Below are 15,901 nucleotides of genomic sequence, written 5' to 3'. Positions count from 1 at the left end.
ACCTAGCCCCACCCTACCTCTCATCTCTCATTCACTATCAAAAGGTCGATTTCTGCCTCTGATTGGCCCATGATGCCAGCCTCCATTGCCCACTTGTTCAAGAACCTTCGTGCTTTCTCCCATGCTACCCTTCATGCTTGGAAGGCACTCCCCAAAAACATCTGCAAAACTCCCTCATTATCTTTTCTTTTGTTCAGTGCCTAGCACACTGGGGTCTTGGTCCATGTCTAGGGTTCCTAGGCACTCTGGTAATACAAATAAATAATAATAATACTTTCCTATCTGATGGGAGTGTTGTGAGGGTTAATGCTTGTAAAGGGCACTATCATTAGTAAGTATTGTTATGCATCTTGGGGAGAAGTTTCACTATTTTTTCTTATCAGTGCGAGAAGAATTACAGGTCTCAGAGAGATCTTGAATCTGAGAGAAAGGCCATTTTTCAGGAGTTGTGTTGTTGGAAGAACGTTCCGTCTGTCAAAGAAATTCTCATCTTTGTTATATTGTCAGTCAAGTTCAGTAGTTATTAATTTCTTAATACACCATCTTTAAATTATACACATTTGAAAAATATTTTTGTAACAAAATATTTTAAAGGAAAACAGGGATCTTGTAGTTAAAGCACAGAACTGGGAATCAAGTGACATGTGTTCTGTTCCTGGTTTGCTGCATGCTTCCTATATGACATTGGGCAACTCACTTAGGCCACTATTACAGATTTATGTACTGATTTTGGATGTCCACTCTGATTTTGGATGACACTTAGAACCTAAATTTCTGAGGGGCTGAGCATTCTTAGCTCCCCCTGAAATACTTAGCACCTCTGAAAGTGAGACCATAAGTGTCCTAAGTGGGACACACAAAAATTGAAGCACCAAAATTAGTGGGCATTTTTACAAAACTTGATCCTTCAGTGCTTAATTTTATTAATCTGTGAAATGGAATTGTGAGGCCTAAATCATTAAGACAGCCTCAGATGGAAGTTATTATAAAGGTGCAAAGTATGATTATTATTATAAAAATTTATTGTTTCTTGTGCAATCAGAAATTAAGCTGATGCAGATTTTAAAAAATTAATTTGAAGCCCAGCTGAATTTATGTAGAAGTTTCTAATTAAGAGTATTTAATAAAATGTTAGTTTTAGCATCAACAGTAAGCTGTGTAAACCATGACAAAGTTTTACATAATGGAAACTATTGAATGATATCTCACTATGTATTTAATTTCAGATACTGTTGCCTATTCACAGCAAATGTTTTAACTGAACAGGGTGTAGTGAATCAGCCTAACATAAAGGCTCAGTTTTCTTGAATACATCACATTCCTTAAAGACAAAGTAAATAATTCCTGCTATGTAAGCAAACAAGTTATACCTTTGAATTAATCCCCAAACACATTTTGTACATTTCAAACCATGTAACATGTGACACTATAATATACACCAGTACAAGCAATATTTAATTTATATTGTAAACATATATTACTGCTACATTTAATCTACAAAGCAGTTTGCATTTGTTTATGTTGGGGGGGCAAGGGGGATTACAGGACACCTTTCACTTGACAATGAACTTACATTCACATTTTCAGAGAAAATTCAGAAATTTAAGGTCATCTTAGATTATTAGGGTGAAATCCTGACCGTATGGAAGTCATTGGGAGTTCTGCCATTGACTTCAGTGGAACCAGGATTTCATCCACAGTGTAGAAAGTGTATATTTCTTTAGACATCCTTGTGTTTGCTTTTTAGTTGAAACTTGCATTGCACTGTACATGGTTTATATTGCATTTGTTCCTACATAACATATTCTGTGAATCCTTCATTCTGGGTATGGTACAGTACCTACTCTGTATTGATTCATTAAGAGTACTGTATCACTGCATTGCGTGCTGCTTTAAGTTAGCTCTGAGTGCAATCGTTTGCCCACCCATTTTGGACATCACCAATTTCCACCACTGCTAGGGACAAATTAAATTTCACATTTACTTAATGTGGTTTTACATACATTTAAGAATCAATTCTCTCTCATCCATTAACAATATATCAGAAATTATAGTTTGTTTGAAAATGTGTTTCAACTTAAATATATCTGGTGTAATAAATATAATAATTTTCAAAAAGGACAAGGTAGATTAGCTTTGTGAATTTGTTGATGTTTCTCCTTGGTTTGCATTTTCTGCTTGCACAGAGTGATTCAAAAACTGTCCTGTAGCTCCAATATATAACCTGGATCGCATTGGCCATTTCTGAAAGACAGGATACAAACAAGGTGTCCAAAAAGTGAGTCTCTCTAAAACATGTGATATGATTTCTGAAATATAAATGAATGCAAAACTTCAAATAGTAATGAAGTCACAATAAAATAAGATGCAAAAATCTATGGTTATCTCCAAAAATGTTTGATTTTCGTGTCAGTGGTCAAATAATAATGAACCAAATTATTGAAAACTGTTTAATGAAATATCATTGTATAAAGTAGAGTTACTGAAAATCCCCATGAACGAACAGAAAAAAACATGGTAAATTGTATTCATGTGCAGAATGTAAACAGATGTTGTAGCTGTATATTAGGTAAAAACAGAACATTCCTATATATGACAACAGGAATTCTATTTTGAGCTTGTGGTGATAAATCACTTAGGCCGTCATCCTAGTGTTTGGGCGAATTGCTGCATCTATGAAGAACCCAATTGACTTCAGTTTTTCCATGTGCTATCAATTGCTGTATCGGAGCCTGAAAACTGACTACATAACAATGGAACTTAACTCAATATATCTGCTCTCTATCAAAATCATACCTGATCACTCATGATTTTTTATTCCTGACGGCTCTTGCAGATCCAACAGTTCTAGGAGAGGAAGCCAGAATCTGTTCCTTCTTCTTCATTATCAGAACAGTTTACTTATTTCCAATTACAAGGCTACTAATTTACACTGTACAAATCTACTGACAGCACTGTGGTTATACAGTTGGCATTGAGGGCACAACTTTAGGTATCAGAATTACATAGATACAAATTTCAGAGTAGCAGCCGTGTTAGTCTGTATTCGCAAAAAGAATGCATCCGATGAAGTGAGCTGTAGCTCACGAAAGCTTATGCTCAAATAAATTGGTTAGTCTCTAAGGTGCCACTAGTACTCCTTTTCTTTTTATAGATACAAATGAAGGTAGTATTTAGGATGCATGAGAAGTAAAGAACTCAGCTTGTCTTACAGATTCTGGGTTGATTCTGTAGGGCTGGGAATTAGAAAAGCCAACCTTTTCTATACATTTTATATAGAACTGAGACACAATAAATACGGCACCCCACAATGCTGTTTGTACAGTGACACTTTTCAGAGTAGATCTGCACCTTCAGTGCCATTCTCATGAGGTTGGCTTCAGTAGGGCCAGGATATCACCCATGGTTTATAATGAGATCAGAACCCATCAAGAAAACTCATGTTTAACTATAGAGTTGCTACTAGCAACTCCATAATATCACTAAAATAAGAGTGACAAATAAACAAACATGGATATATATAGGCATAATTTTATTGAGGAGTTCTGGTATAAGAGTAGCACTCTCATGGCTTAAATCCAACACTGAATTTTTATTAAGAAGAAAAGGAGTACTTGTAGCTCACGAAAGCTCATGCTCAAATAAATTGGTTAGTCTCTAAGTGCCACAAGTACTCCTTTTCTTTTTGCGAATACAGACTAACACGGCTGTTACTCTGAAACCTGAATTTTTATTGTCACATATATGATACGACTATGTCCTGTTTTTGTAATATCAGATATACTGATTGAAATTTCAAAGTAGTGCAGAGCATTTAACCATTAATCTTCCAATTTAAAAATTATTGTGTATTTTCATCTTCAAAATTGAGTTACCATTGTCACATATATGGAACCTATTTTTCTATTTCATATTTTTTAATAAAAGTTAGTGGTTGAGATTTCAAAACAGTTCAGGGGATTTAGATACAATTGTTGGGGGTATTTATTTATAGCCACCTTTATGGCTTAATGTTTTTAATATTGCTACTTTTGTGGCAGCCACCTTCCCCTGCTCCCCGCTGTTATTGTAGAGGTGCATTGTTTTTTAAAATTTTATTTTTCTGCAGCTTTTGTAGTTGCTGTTTTATTATAAAAGAATTTAGAGGGTTTTTTTTTTCTATTTTTGGTTTTTGATATATATTATGTTTTTTAGTTTTTATGTAAAAAGATGTTGAATTTTATAAAAACATTGAGGTAATAAAGCCAGATAAAACTAGCTATTTGTGTTTGGCTTGGGGCGGGGAATTCAGCAAAGATTGCCATTGGCAGCTGCTTAAAAAGTGTTTTGCTTAGTTTTTGCAATTTTGAATGAAAGATTGAAATGGATTTTTGGTGGAATTTTTTAAAAGCTAATTAATTATAAACATACCAAATGGTGTTTTACAATCCAGGAGTGTTTAGGTTTTTAAAACCTTGCATAATTACAAAAATGTATTTTACATTTATTTTAAATATTTTGCTTAATACCTCTGGTGTTGCTTAAATTTTTTAGATAACTATTTTTTAGATAACTATACCCAGATTACATTTTTAGTTGTACATTTGGAGGCAGTTAAGTTTAAATGGAACCCTTCCCCTTTTTTCTTAGTGATTTTGACTAAATTGTTTATAATTATATCATTTGAAGTAGCATAAAGTATCATTTGACTTTTTGCACATATTTTTAGCTGCAATTATTTTTTTTTTATGATTGCCCCTGGGTTATATTTTTTAAATGTTAGTGGCATTTAACAGACCTTTGCTGTGCTCTGCCAAGCATTCTTTTCCATAGATATTAAAAGTACATTTTAATTTTTTTATGTTACTGATTTTTTTAGGAGAGAATTTTATACTATATTTTAGTAACATGAATTTTTTCTTGCATTTGTCTAATGCTATTTTCTGGAGCTCATTTTCCACCCAGTTCCAGTCTCCCCCTATCACTTTCCTGTGAAGTCCATTTAAATCTAACCATTCATCCAGTGCCCTGGAAACCTCAAATTGAAATCCTTTCAATGCCATTGCTAAACTGCTGGGTTGCAGTCCTTGAGTGTAAAGCTAAATGTATAATAAACTAAGTTACCTGATCCAGATGAATGGAATTTGGAATCTTAGTCATGGAACCCCTATGTTAGGATTTTTTTAATGCCGTTTTTTGCTTGACTTTTTAAGAACATACTTTGACTTTAGATTTTGTTAATTAGGTATTTTTTATTTGGCATACAGCAAAACTATGCTGAGTTGATTAGGGTGTACCACACATCCAAAGTTATACAGAAAACCATATATATACACACACATATACACACACACCATTGCATTTACTATACATTGCATTACATGTTTTGGGATTGGCTTAGTTATTTCATAGGAACCAGTTTTTTTTACAGCATGCTTTGTTCACGCACTGTTCATATGTGACTCACTCTTTAACTTATTTTATGGTTTAGGCTTATTTTGTTTATTGTAAAATTTTTTGGGTGTTTCCCTTTATTATAGTTAGTTCAGACATTTTGTTTTTTAGCTTATTGACCCATTTCCCTATTTTAGTTACCACAGACATTTTGGTTTTAACCTGCTAATTTATTTCCCTTCCTAATCCTGACTTCCAAGAAATGAGGATTTACCCATAAGAATGGCCCTACTGGGTCAGACCAAAGGTCCATCTAGCCCAATAGCCTATCTTCCAACAGTGGCCAGTGCCAGGTGCCCCAGAGGGAATGAACAGAACAGGTAATCATCAAGTGATCCATCCCCTGTCGCTCATTCCCAGCGTCTGGCAAACAGAGTCTAGGGACACCATTCCTGCCCATCCTGGCTAATAGCCATTGGTGGACCTATCCTCCATGAATTTATCTAGTTCTAGTTTTAAACCCTGTTTTGGTCTTAGCCTTCACAACATCCTCTGGCAAGGAGTTCCACAGGTTGACTGTGCATTGTGTGAAGAAATACTTTCTTTTGTTTTAAACCTGCTACCTATTCATTTCAATTGGTGAGCCCTAGTTCTCGTGTTATGAGAAGTAGTAAACAACACTTCCTTATATACTTTTTCTACACCAGTCATGATTTTATAGACCTCAATCTTAACTCCCCTTAACCGTCTCTTTTCCAAGCTGAAAAGTCCCAATCTTATTAATCTCTCCTCATACAGAAGCAGTTCCATACCTAATAATTATTGTTGCCATTTTCTGGCCTTTTTCCAATTCCAATATATCTTTTCTGAGATGGAGCGACCATATCTGCACACAGTATTCAATATGTGGGTGTACCATGGATTTATATGGAGGCAACATGATATTTTCTGTCCCATTATATATCCCTTTTTTAATTATTCTCTGCATTCTGTTCACTTTTTTGACTGCCACTGCACATTGAGTGGAGGTTTTCAGAGAACTATCCACGACTCCAAGATCTCTTTCTTGAGTGGTAACAGCTAATTTAGACCCTATCATTTTTTATATATAGTTGGGATTATGCTTTCCAATATGCATTACTTTGCATTTATCAACATTAAATTTCATATGCCATTTTGTTGCCCAGTCACCCAGTTTTGAGAGATCCTTTTGTAGCTCTTCGCAGTCTGCCTCGGTCTTAATACAAAATTACTAAAGATAGTTATCTGCAAATTTTGCCACCTCACTGTTTACCCCTTTTTCCAGATCATTTATGAATATGTTGAATAGGACTGGTCCCAGAACAGACCCCTGGGAGACACCACTATTTACCTCTCTCCATTCGGAAAACTGACCATTTATACCTACCCTTTGTTTCCTATCTTTTAACCAGTTACCAATCCATGAGAGCACATTCCCTCTTATCCCATGGCAGCTTACTTTGCGTAAGAGCCTTTGGCGAGGGACCTTGTCAAAGGCTTTCTGAAAATCTAAGTACACTATATGCACTGGATCCCTTGGTCCGCATGCTTATTGACCCCCTCAAAGAATTCTAGTTTAATTACTTATGTTAAGCCAAGCCTACAATTGTCTATTAATTTTAAAATTATAAAATAAAAACAAGGATATTTGGCTCACTTTGAAAGGCAATAAAATATCTGTTTCAACATTTTTATTACAACAAATCTGATATTATGAATATGAAATGGATCACTATCAAGGTATCTGAAAATTATCTATGTTAGTATCTTTAAATGTAATCATGTTTCTTGTTCAGTTTATATAAATTGTACTTGCATTTTTATTTTAACTTTCATACTTGTTAGGCTTGTGTATTGTAACTGTAGATTTCATAATCTCAAACGTTCACATCTAGAACTTTATTAAAAGTGAATACCGTGATTTGACCACAACATACTTTTTTGTATTACCAACACCAATTTAAAAACAAAATTACTATTGAGGATTAGAAATATTAACTTGCCTGCTAGTATTTTAAATTCCAACCTGTGCTTTATCAAACCTAAAAATAATTGCAAAATGAGCCAACTATTCAGTTTATTATAGTAGCCAGAGAATTGTGCGTCTGCATACTTTGACTGCCCATATTAATTAAATACTTCCCCGGCTTCTGTCTTTTTTTGATGGTTTCCAAATATTACAAGGGCCAATCCTGCTCACTGCGCTCAGTCAGCTAGTTCCATTGAAGTTAGTGGGGTGAGTCATGTCAGTAAGGGGCAGAATCTGTCATAAAATACATAACAAATATTGACTATTCCATGAAATATAACTTCAAATTAAAACTTGATTTAATAGATGAAATATTAGATGTTTTGTTTTTCTTAAGAAGTCTCTACTTTTTCTAGCTGATTTAAGTGAATCTCTTGTGCTTATAATGCAATGTGAACCAGTAACCTACATCTCTGAAAATGTACATTTACTTTTAAAGTATGAACAATTACAGTTTCAGTACTATTAACATTGAACTCTCCTTCATTGTCTTGGGAACTAATGTTCAAGGAACTTGTGGGAAATCAGAGAACATTTCAAGATTAGTCTTAATTGAATCATCCTGAATTCACCAGAATCTTACATGTAAAAATACGCAAAGTATTCTTTAAAAAAAAACCCAAAAGGCATGAAATTAGAGTTGAAGGAAAATAACTGAAGGTACATAAATTCATCTGTCCAATGCATTTGAGAACATTTTTATCCCAAACTACTCCTTCATGATAATACTTTTCCCTGCTCTGCTTCCTCACAAGTTTTTCTGAAGGAGAACTAACAGTACAGTAAAAACTAGAGTAAATGCTTAACAAAGAGACCATAAAGTGCACATATATAATGAATACATATGCAGCCAAGAAGAATTTAGTGCTCCACCTAACATCTTGACCTAAAGCTGCGACTGGATCAGTGAGAGAAAGAGAACAACCCTACTTAATAGCGCCAAGCACTGTACTGTTTGGAATCATTGTTGTAGAACAGTGGATCATCTCATCCCCAGGTATAGTCACTAGACTTGGTACTAAAGGATTTTGTGACCCATACTCTGGGCTTCCATTACTACCTTAACAGTGAGCCTTTGCACTAGGCCCCAGTGTTCTACTGCTGCCCATTTCATTCAGTTGTGCCAGCTTTAACTATGCTAGAGAGCTTGTGCTTTTGTATTTTAAAGCCTGATCCAAAGCCCATTGAAGTTAGTGCAAGGACTCTCAATAACTCCAAAGTGTTTTGGATCATGACCATTGAAATTAGTGGGAGTTTGGCACCTAAATACCTTCAAGGATCTGGTCCTTGGTGCCTAAAGATTGTGGTGATGGGAAATACTGGAACTACTCATATTAGACACTATTTTTGATTTAGCAGGATAAATATGAAGATTCTAGCTGTCCCTCAGCTGCCTTACCTTGACAGGGTGCAGATAGCCATCCCCTCTCAGGGTGCCCAAGCCCTCCCCAGGCAACTCTTCCTCATCCTGTAGGCTACGGGTGAGGTGTGCAATATAGGTGGTGGCTAGGAGCAGCACGTCCAACTTGGAGAGCTTGGTGTCAGGTGGCACAGCGGGGAGGGTCCTCTGCAGCTCCAGGAAGGCATGGCGCAGGGTCTGCACTCGGCTACGCTCCCGGGCAGCATTTGCAGCTGCTGGTCTCCCAGCAGTTGCCCCAACTCGTCCGGCTGAGGAGGAGGAGCAAGAATCACTGCCAGATGCTGGGGCCAGCAGTGAGTCAGGCTCCAAACAAGAGCTGGAGATCTCCTTGCTGTTCTCAGATAAATTTCTACAGTCCATTGGTGACTTCCAAGGTGGACAGGGACCTGTAATCAACAAGAGCAGCTCTGAAACCATCCAACCCCTGCAGCAGTAGCAGTGCTGCAAACCCATGGTGAAGCTCAAAAACCTCAGCAAGAGAGCAAATAGGATTTGCACTGCAAGTGAAGAAGGTCTTTCTGTCCCAAACCCACATGCATGTACTCAAGTGTAACGTAAGCCATCTAATATGTTGGGACAAGAACTGTGGATGACAACTTCATTCCTCTGGCACAATGGAACTGTCTACAGCAAGGAGGGGTACAAGAGAGCTCTCTTAGGAATCAGTCCAAGACTGTGGAATCAACTTCCACAAGATCTAAGAACTACCAAAAACCTGAACACCTTCCATTCACCTGGAAGGTTCACTTCTTCAGCCTTGTTTTTGCTAATATAAACACATCATCTATTATATAAATTCTCACACAATTTTCTCCCTGAGAAAGGGAAGACAGAAAGAAGTCACTTGCACTATTGGAAGGTGTTCACCTGGTGGTTGTATAAGGAATAGAATAAAAACCCCAAAAGTTGTCAGCTAGAGCAAACAGCAGGATTCCTACTTGCAGAACTGTAGCTCACTGCTCTAGTATGCAGTGTTATTGTAGCCATGTTCATCCCAGGATATTAGAGAGACAAGGAGAGTGAAGTAATATCTTTTATTGGACGAACTTCTGTTGGTGAGCGAGACAAATTGGTCCATAAAAGATATTACCTCACCCATCTTGCCTCTTTAATATCCTGACATGGCTACAACAACACTGCATACTAGTTTTTATTTATAATTTCTGTTTTGTTATTTGATATTTAAAAACACGTCTCATGAAAGATCCCATTTCTAATCTATTTTCTAATCTCATAGGGCGATACTCTATCTTCAGTGAAGTGATGGAGAGACAGAAAGCAACAAATTAATCTGAGGGCAGAATTTGACCCAATATTTTGTAAGACCAGAAGCAGGCAATGAATCCTTTCATGTCTGAAATGGTTTAAGGATCATTATGATAACTCTGTCCTCTACATTTAATTTTATTTTTAAATGTAAACTTTATTCCAGTTTGGGCTTTTTTGACTTTGTGCCAGAGGCAGTAAAAGTGTCCCTTGAAAACAACAACAAAAATCATTCGGAGAGAAGCTCAGAACAATCAGTGAAAAATTCCTTCCTGACTTTCAGAAAAGACTGTCAGATAATCCCAATCACAAAACTGACTAATATTCCTTTAATTTGTTCAGTCCTATATAGTAACCCAAGTTTTGCTTCACTACATTACTACTATACTTGACTCCACCATCTCAGCTGGCAGTCCTTTTCACCAATTCACCACTCTCTGTGAAATAATACCTCCTGAAGGACCTGATTCTGCAGTCTTTGCTCAGGCAAAACTACTGAATGTATGCCAGATATTTCATATATGACAGGGGCTGGTTTCTCCCAAGTTGGAGATCTGCTGTCATTAGTGCTCTCCTACGTAAACAAAAACAAACAAAATGTTAATAAACCTTCTATTAATTAAATCCAAAGACATTGTAATCAGGTTCTGGAAACAAAATAAATATAATGTACAAGATGAATGATGGTTTCTAATAGACTCATAGGATACGGAATATTATTTATGCCCTGATTCTGCAAAGCACTTAAGCAGGGGTGGCCAACCTGAGCCTGAGAAGGAGCCAGAAATTATCAATGTACATTGCCAAAGAGCCACAGTAATACATCACCAGCCCAGCAGATCAGCGCCTCCACCTCTCTCACCCCACCTCCTGCTCAGCTGTTTCGTGACATGCAGGAGGTTCCCTGTGGGAGGGAGAGGAGCGAGGGCATGGCAGGCTCAGGGGAGGGGGTGAGAAGGGGTGGAATGGGGGCAGGGCCTGTGGCAGAGCCAGGGCTTGAGCAGTGAGCACCCCCTGGCACATTGGAAAGTTGGCACCTGTAGCTCCAGCCCCGGAGTCAGTGCCTATACAAGGAGCCGCATATTAACTTCCGAAGAGCCACATGTGGCTGCAGAGCCACAGGTTGGCCACCCCTGCATTTAAGCATATGCTTAAGTCCCATTGAAGTCATCATATTCTAGGATGGAGATGAGAGTAGTGAACAAAGTCTAAAGGACTATGGGGAGGAAGAGACAGAGAGAGGAAAAGAAAAAAGGAAGTGGAAATGGTTCGGCTCTTTTACATTGTCCTCTCTAATTTGATGATGGTGTGTATGGATGCACACATGCATGTTATTTTGTTTATTTTGCTGTGATTGATTTGGAATTTTTTTGGCTCAGAAGAATATATCAGATATGTTTGAATACACTTGTTCACTTACATTTTTGTTTAGAGTGTGATATTATTATTTACAAAATACTTTTCCTTGTGTTGTAAGTGCTTGTAATTCAGAGGAAAATCTCCCTATATGTGTTGACCTTTCATTGTGAAAATTAATAAAATATTAATTATGTAAGTAAGAACTCTCACTGTAGTCCCTGTGAATTTTTTGTAAATAAAGACTTAGGATTGATACCTAAATTAACTCCGTTTTCTTTTAATTTAAAATTCAGTAATTGTGTCATTTTTGTGTCACTTTTCTGACATTCTCAACCATCTGTCCGCTGTGTATTCAGAATCAGATCGGCTGACTTCAGTGATAGAAATCACTGCAGAGTCATTAAACTCTAAGGGTGAAGAGGGAGAGGGATTTTTTTCTGGTTCATGCATTATCAATAGAATTTCTAATTTAGGATCCAATCCAGATCCCCTTTAAAATAATAGGAGTCTTTCAATTTACTTCAGTGTGTATTGGATAGTGTGTGTTTAAGGCCCAATAACTGGAAGACCCTAATTACATGAATAATACTGAGACATGTAAATAGTCCCTTTAACCCGAGTTGGACTACTCACATGAATAAAGGATGGTCTACACAGTTTTTATAATGCTTTAACTATATCTGTTTAGAAACAGACATAGCTGTACAACCCCATAGCATAGACAGAGTTATACTGGTACAATGGCGCTTAGTTATACCCTGGTAACTTATATCCAAAAACCTAGTTTCCTCATATATATACACCCGGTGGGGAGCACTCCACAAAGTACGTTGGATGAAATCCTGACCCCACTGGCACCAATGGCAGAACTCCCATTGACTTCAATGGGGCCAAGATTTTACCTGTGCACTGATTCTAGGTTTTAGGTCAAGTATGTAACACAGTACTCTGAGACCCAAGAAACTGTAATTGGGAATATACAAGATATAGAAAGTATTTGTTTATGGTAGCATCCATAATCAATGAGTTAGCTGCTTTCTGAACCCAGAGCTAGACTGTATTTGTTATGAAGTGTTGCTCAATAGATTCATTGTTTCCAAAGAGGTTCAAATGTGTGTGCTCAAATTTCATACTTGGGACTGATCCTGCATTTTCTGCACACCTGACATTTTCTATGTGGACTTCCTTAATGGAAGACATGTTACAAAATATAGTCTATTTGAAAACAAAAATGTATAAAGCCAATGGCTAGAAAAAATTTCCCATTTAATTTGTTTTTAAAATACCACTGGAAACAGCTTTTTTTCTTTTTGTTTTAAACAAATAAAACATTCCCTTGCCATACAGGTATTTGCACACCCAAATATTACAGCATGATGTACAGACTAATCTGAAAATGAAATAGTGAAAGTAAATTAGAAAAACCTCTTTCTGTTTTAATAGTCTAAGGTGTTACTTGTATATGCTTTAAATGTATGATGTAACATGGACATCATCAATTTGAAATCTAGTCAATTTACAAAAAAAAAAAAAAAATAGTTAAAAGTAGTTTCAGGTACCACATTATCCCTAAGCCCCTCTGCCCATTTTCTGTGGTTTTACAACCATATTTTCTTATTTGTAAAATATTTTTCTTTCCCTTGTTCCTATGTGAGAGAAATATTCAGACAACAAGGGAATCTGATTATCTAGTTAACTGTACAAGAAAAACAGCAAAAATGAGTGTACGAAGTAAACCTACTGAAAAAATATGGAGATAAAATGTTGGCAATTGATTTATAGCAATCTTCAGGTGTTATTTGCAACAATAATAGGTACAAAAATTTCAGACGGTGTTTTTTTTTTTAATTGATGATGTCCATTTTATCTGTTTGTGACCATTTAAATGGAAATATTTTGATCTTACACAATGAAACATTAAGTACTTGTATGTCTGACTGAGATGTTAAATATATGACATTTAAATTGACTAATATATATATACACACACACAGTGCAAGACGTGTGGATGTGTATATTAATATTAGTCAATTTAAATATATATATATATATATACACGTCTTGCACACTATGTAAGTGTGCACAAAGTAATACATACAATTAAATAGAAATCTATGTAGAATATACAGCAATGGCCTTTATTATATATGCAGAAAAAGGTTAAATATTACCTTTTAAATATTTTTCTTTATCACAAGTCTTCCAAAAAAATTCCAATTGTGGCTAATGTGTTACCATTATACCTCAAGTCTTTCCTTTCAAAATATGTTTCTCTCTTTGCAAATAGATTTGTTCCAGTTTTGCATACCAAATATTTTCTATATAAATCCACATTTTAGACAAGGTTACTTTTGACAACTTCCCTTCCTGTGGGATTTTTTCAAATGCTAATGATTTCATTTATTTCTGGTACATCAACAAACAAAATTACATACAAACATTCAAGAGTGGTACACACAACAAGCTCTTAGATGGACAGCTGTGGCCATTTCTTTCTAGCTTTGGACATTGATTTGAATCTTTAGGGGATTTTTAAAATTGAAAAATGGTAAAGAACTGAGGAGTAATTCTATTAAATGTTAAATACTTGGGATATTTATCTGCATTATCTACCTCCCTCCAAACTTCTGCCTAACAGCCTTACCCCTTCTAGGGCATGTCTGTTAGTCAACAAAGGATCAGGTATATATTAAAGAGGGGATATTTAAATTGACTAAAAGTTGTGCGATTTTACTAAAAATTGTGCAGTTTAGTACAGTTTTATCTGTTCTGTTACAATAAATACTATGGAACTTACATTGATTAAAGTTAGACTTCAATACAGTGTATGAATTAGGAAGATTTTTTCTAAAGGAATATTTTTATTTTAAATAGTGAAGCCAGCAATTGAAAGGCTCTGCCACAAAGTCTATTTAATTTAATATCAAGTGTTATATAAAAACAAAATGGAGAGTGATATTTTTATTGGATTCAGAGTAACAGCTGTGTTAGTCTGTATTCGCAAAAAGAAAAGGAGTACTTGTGGCACCTTAGAGACTAACCAATTTATTTGATCATAAGCTTTCGTGAGCTACAGCAAGTGAGCTGTAGCTCAGGAAAGCTTATGATCAAATAAATTGGTTAGTCTCTAAGGTGCCACAAGTACTCCTTTATTTTTATTGGACTTATAGATCAGCTTTCCTGAATGCCACTTTCTCTTTTGAAAAGCTTGGCTTTTATTTTTAGTTCGGTCAAGTAAAAGAGACCAGCAAAAACTTTTATAAATGTCCTTTTTTCCTCTGTTGGACCAACGTGATCATTTCTCTGCCCCTTGCTCTAAACAGAAAGAGTTGATAGCAATTGTGCTACTTTTGTAACTTACACTGGTTCTACTATACAGGATTCTCAGCAGAGAAACTTTAAACAAAATGTTTTCCTCTCTCTTTATTTCAGACTCTCAGGAACAGAAGCGAGCCCAAGGATGGAAGCCTCAAGGCATTAAGTCTGAATGGGACTTACTGGTAAATCAGGTCTAACTCTTCTGTATTATTAATTGAAACAGGATGTTCTGTGTTGTTTAAAATATTATAGTTGGGATTCCTAAACCAAAATCCCTCGTGGAGCTTGATCGCAGAGCCAATGCTAGGGAGATCTCAGCACGCTGCTGAAGGGTGACTTACTTTTTCCTCTTGGCGCTGCCCGGAGCGCAGCTGGTCCGAGTAGGGAGGCAGGGCTGGCGGGCGCCGATCCAATCCGGACTGGGAGCCGAGCTCTGTCTAGTCTGCTCGGAGCTTGCAGCCTCCCTGCTTCCGCGGTCACATTGTCCCTCGTCTCCCGCTGGCAGATGCCGGCAGAGCCTTTTATAAGGCACGGGGTGGGCTGTCTGCAGTGGGGAACCCGGAGCTCACCTGAACGCCAGTCCCCTTCGCTCTGCAGCCTGCTGCTTACGGGAGCGGCCGCCCACTTCCCCACGGCGGGAGAGTCATTAATCAAGCTGCTGTCCAGCGGCAAGGGAGTGGGGCGGGGTCACACCCTCCTCCCGGGTGACACCCCAGGCGGCTCCCCGCCCGGGGCAAAGAGAGAGGCCAGGGGACAGCTACCCACGAAGGTCAGCGTGACCCGAAACGCGTGGCCGTTTGTCTCCCAGCCTGGGAAATCTGGGCCCAGGAAGTCTGGCGCTGCTTTATTTCTTCCAGGGCTGCAATGGCGGGGGGACCCTGGAGCCCCAGCACAGCTGCTAAGACAGGCTGCTGCAAGCAAACGGGGTCCTTTCCGTTTCCTCCGGGGAGACCGCGGCTCTGAGCTGGGGCACTGAGAGCAGCCACCGATCGCTGGGCAGATTCTCTCCCATGACTACACTTGGATTCGGACTCCCGTGACACCGTCCCAGCACCGGGCTCCCACCGCAGCTGACAAAAGAAGCAGGCCTGTCAATTAGCATAAATGAACACGGA

The 15,901-nt window shown here is 37.4% G+C and overlaps 1 protein-coding gene across 3 annotated transcripts; it reads right to left on the bottom strand.

Moving 5' to 3' along the window:
* Window positions 1–1,087: 1,087 nt before the first annotated feature.
* Window positions 1,088–15,616, bottom strand: TCF24 (transcription factor 24). 3 transcript variants are annotated; one of them, XM_075125154.1, is made up of 4 exons: window positions 15,128–15,613; window positions 10,561–10,683; window positions 8,823–9,229; window positions 1,088–2,244 (listed from the first exon to the last, which is right to left on the bottom strand). In XM_075125154.1, exons 3-4 carry the CDS (start codon window positions 9,201–9,203, stop codon window positions 2,131–2,133), a joined length of 495 nt encoding a protein of 164 aa, XP_074981255.1. In that variant the 5' UTR covers window positions 9,204–9,229; window positions 10,561–10,683; window positions 15,128–15,613; the 3' UTR covers window positions 1,088–2,130. The 3 variants fall into 3 exon arrangements, with proteins under 3 accessions (XP_074981255.1, XP_048696821.2, XP_048696823.2); XM_048840864.2 differs by having other exon boundaries at window positions 8,823–10,683; window positions 15,128–15,616; XM_048840866.2 differs by lacking the exon at window positions 10,561–10,683 and having other exon boundaries at window positions 15,128–15,614.
* Between the last annotated feature and the right edge of the window lie 285 nt (window positions 15,617–15,901).

The sequence above is a fragment of the Caretta caretta genome, chromosome 2 (genome assembly GCF_965140235.1).
Source record: "Caretta caretta isolate rCarCar2 chromosome 2, rCarCar1.hap1, whole genome shotgun sequence".
Taxonomy (NCBI): domain Eukaryota; kingdom Metazoa; phylum Chordata; order Testudines; family Cheloniidae; genus Caretta; species Caretta caretta.
Note: the sequence above shows the minus strand (reverse complement) of the source record. Positions and strands in the feature narration are given on the sequence as shown.

Bases quoted from the DNA above. Each gene is read 5' to 3' on its own strand.
- TCF24 (XM_048840864.2), bottom strand. From the start codon at position 9,296: ATGGGTTTGCAGCACTGCTACTGCTGCAGGGGTTGGATGGTTTCAGAG. The intron at 2,245-8,822 runs GTAAGGCAGCTG...CCTGTCTTTCAG, and splicing joins GCTATCTGCACCCTGTCAAG to AAATGGCCAATGCGATCCAG.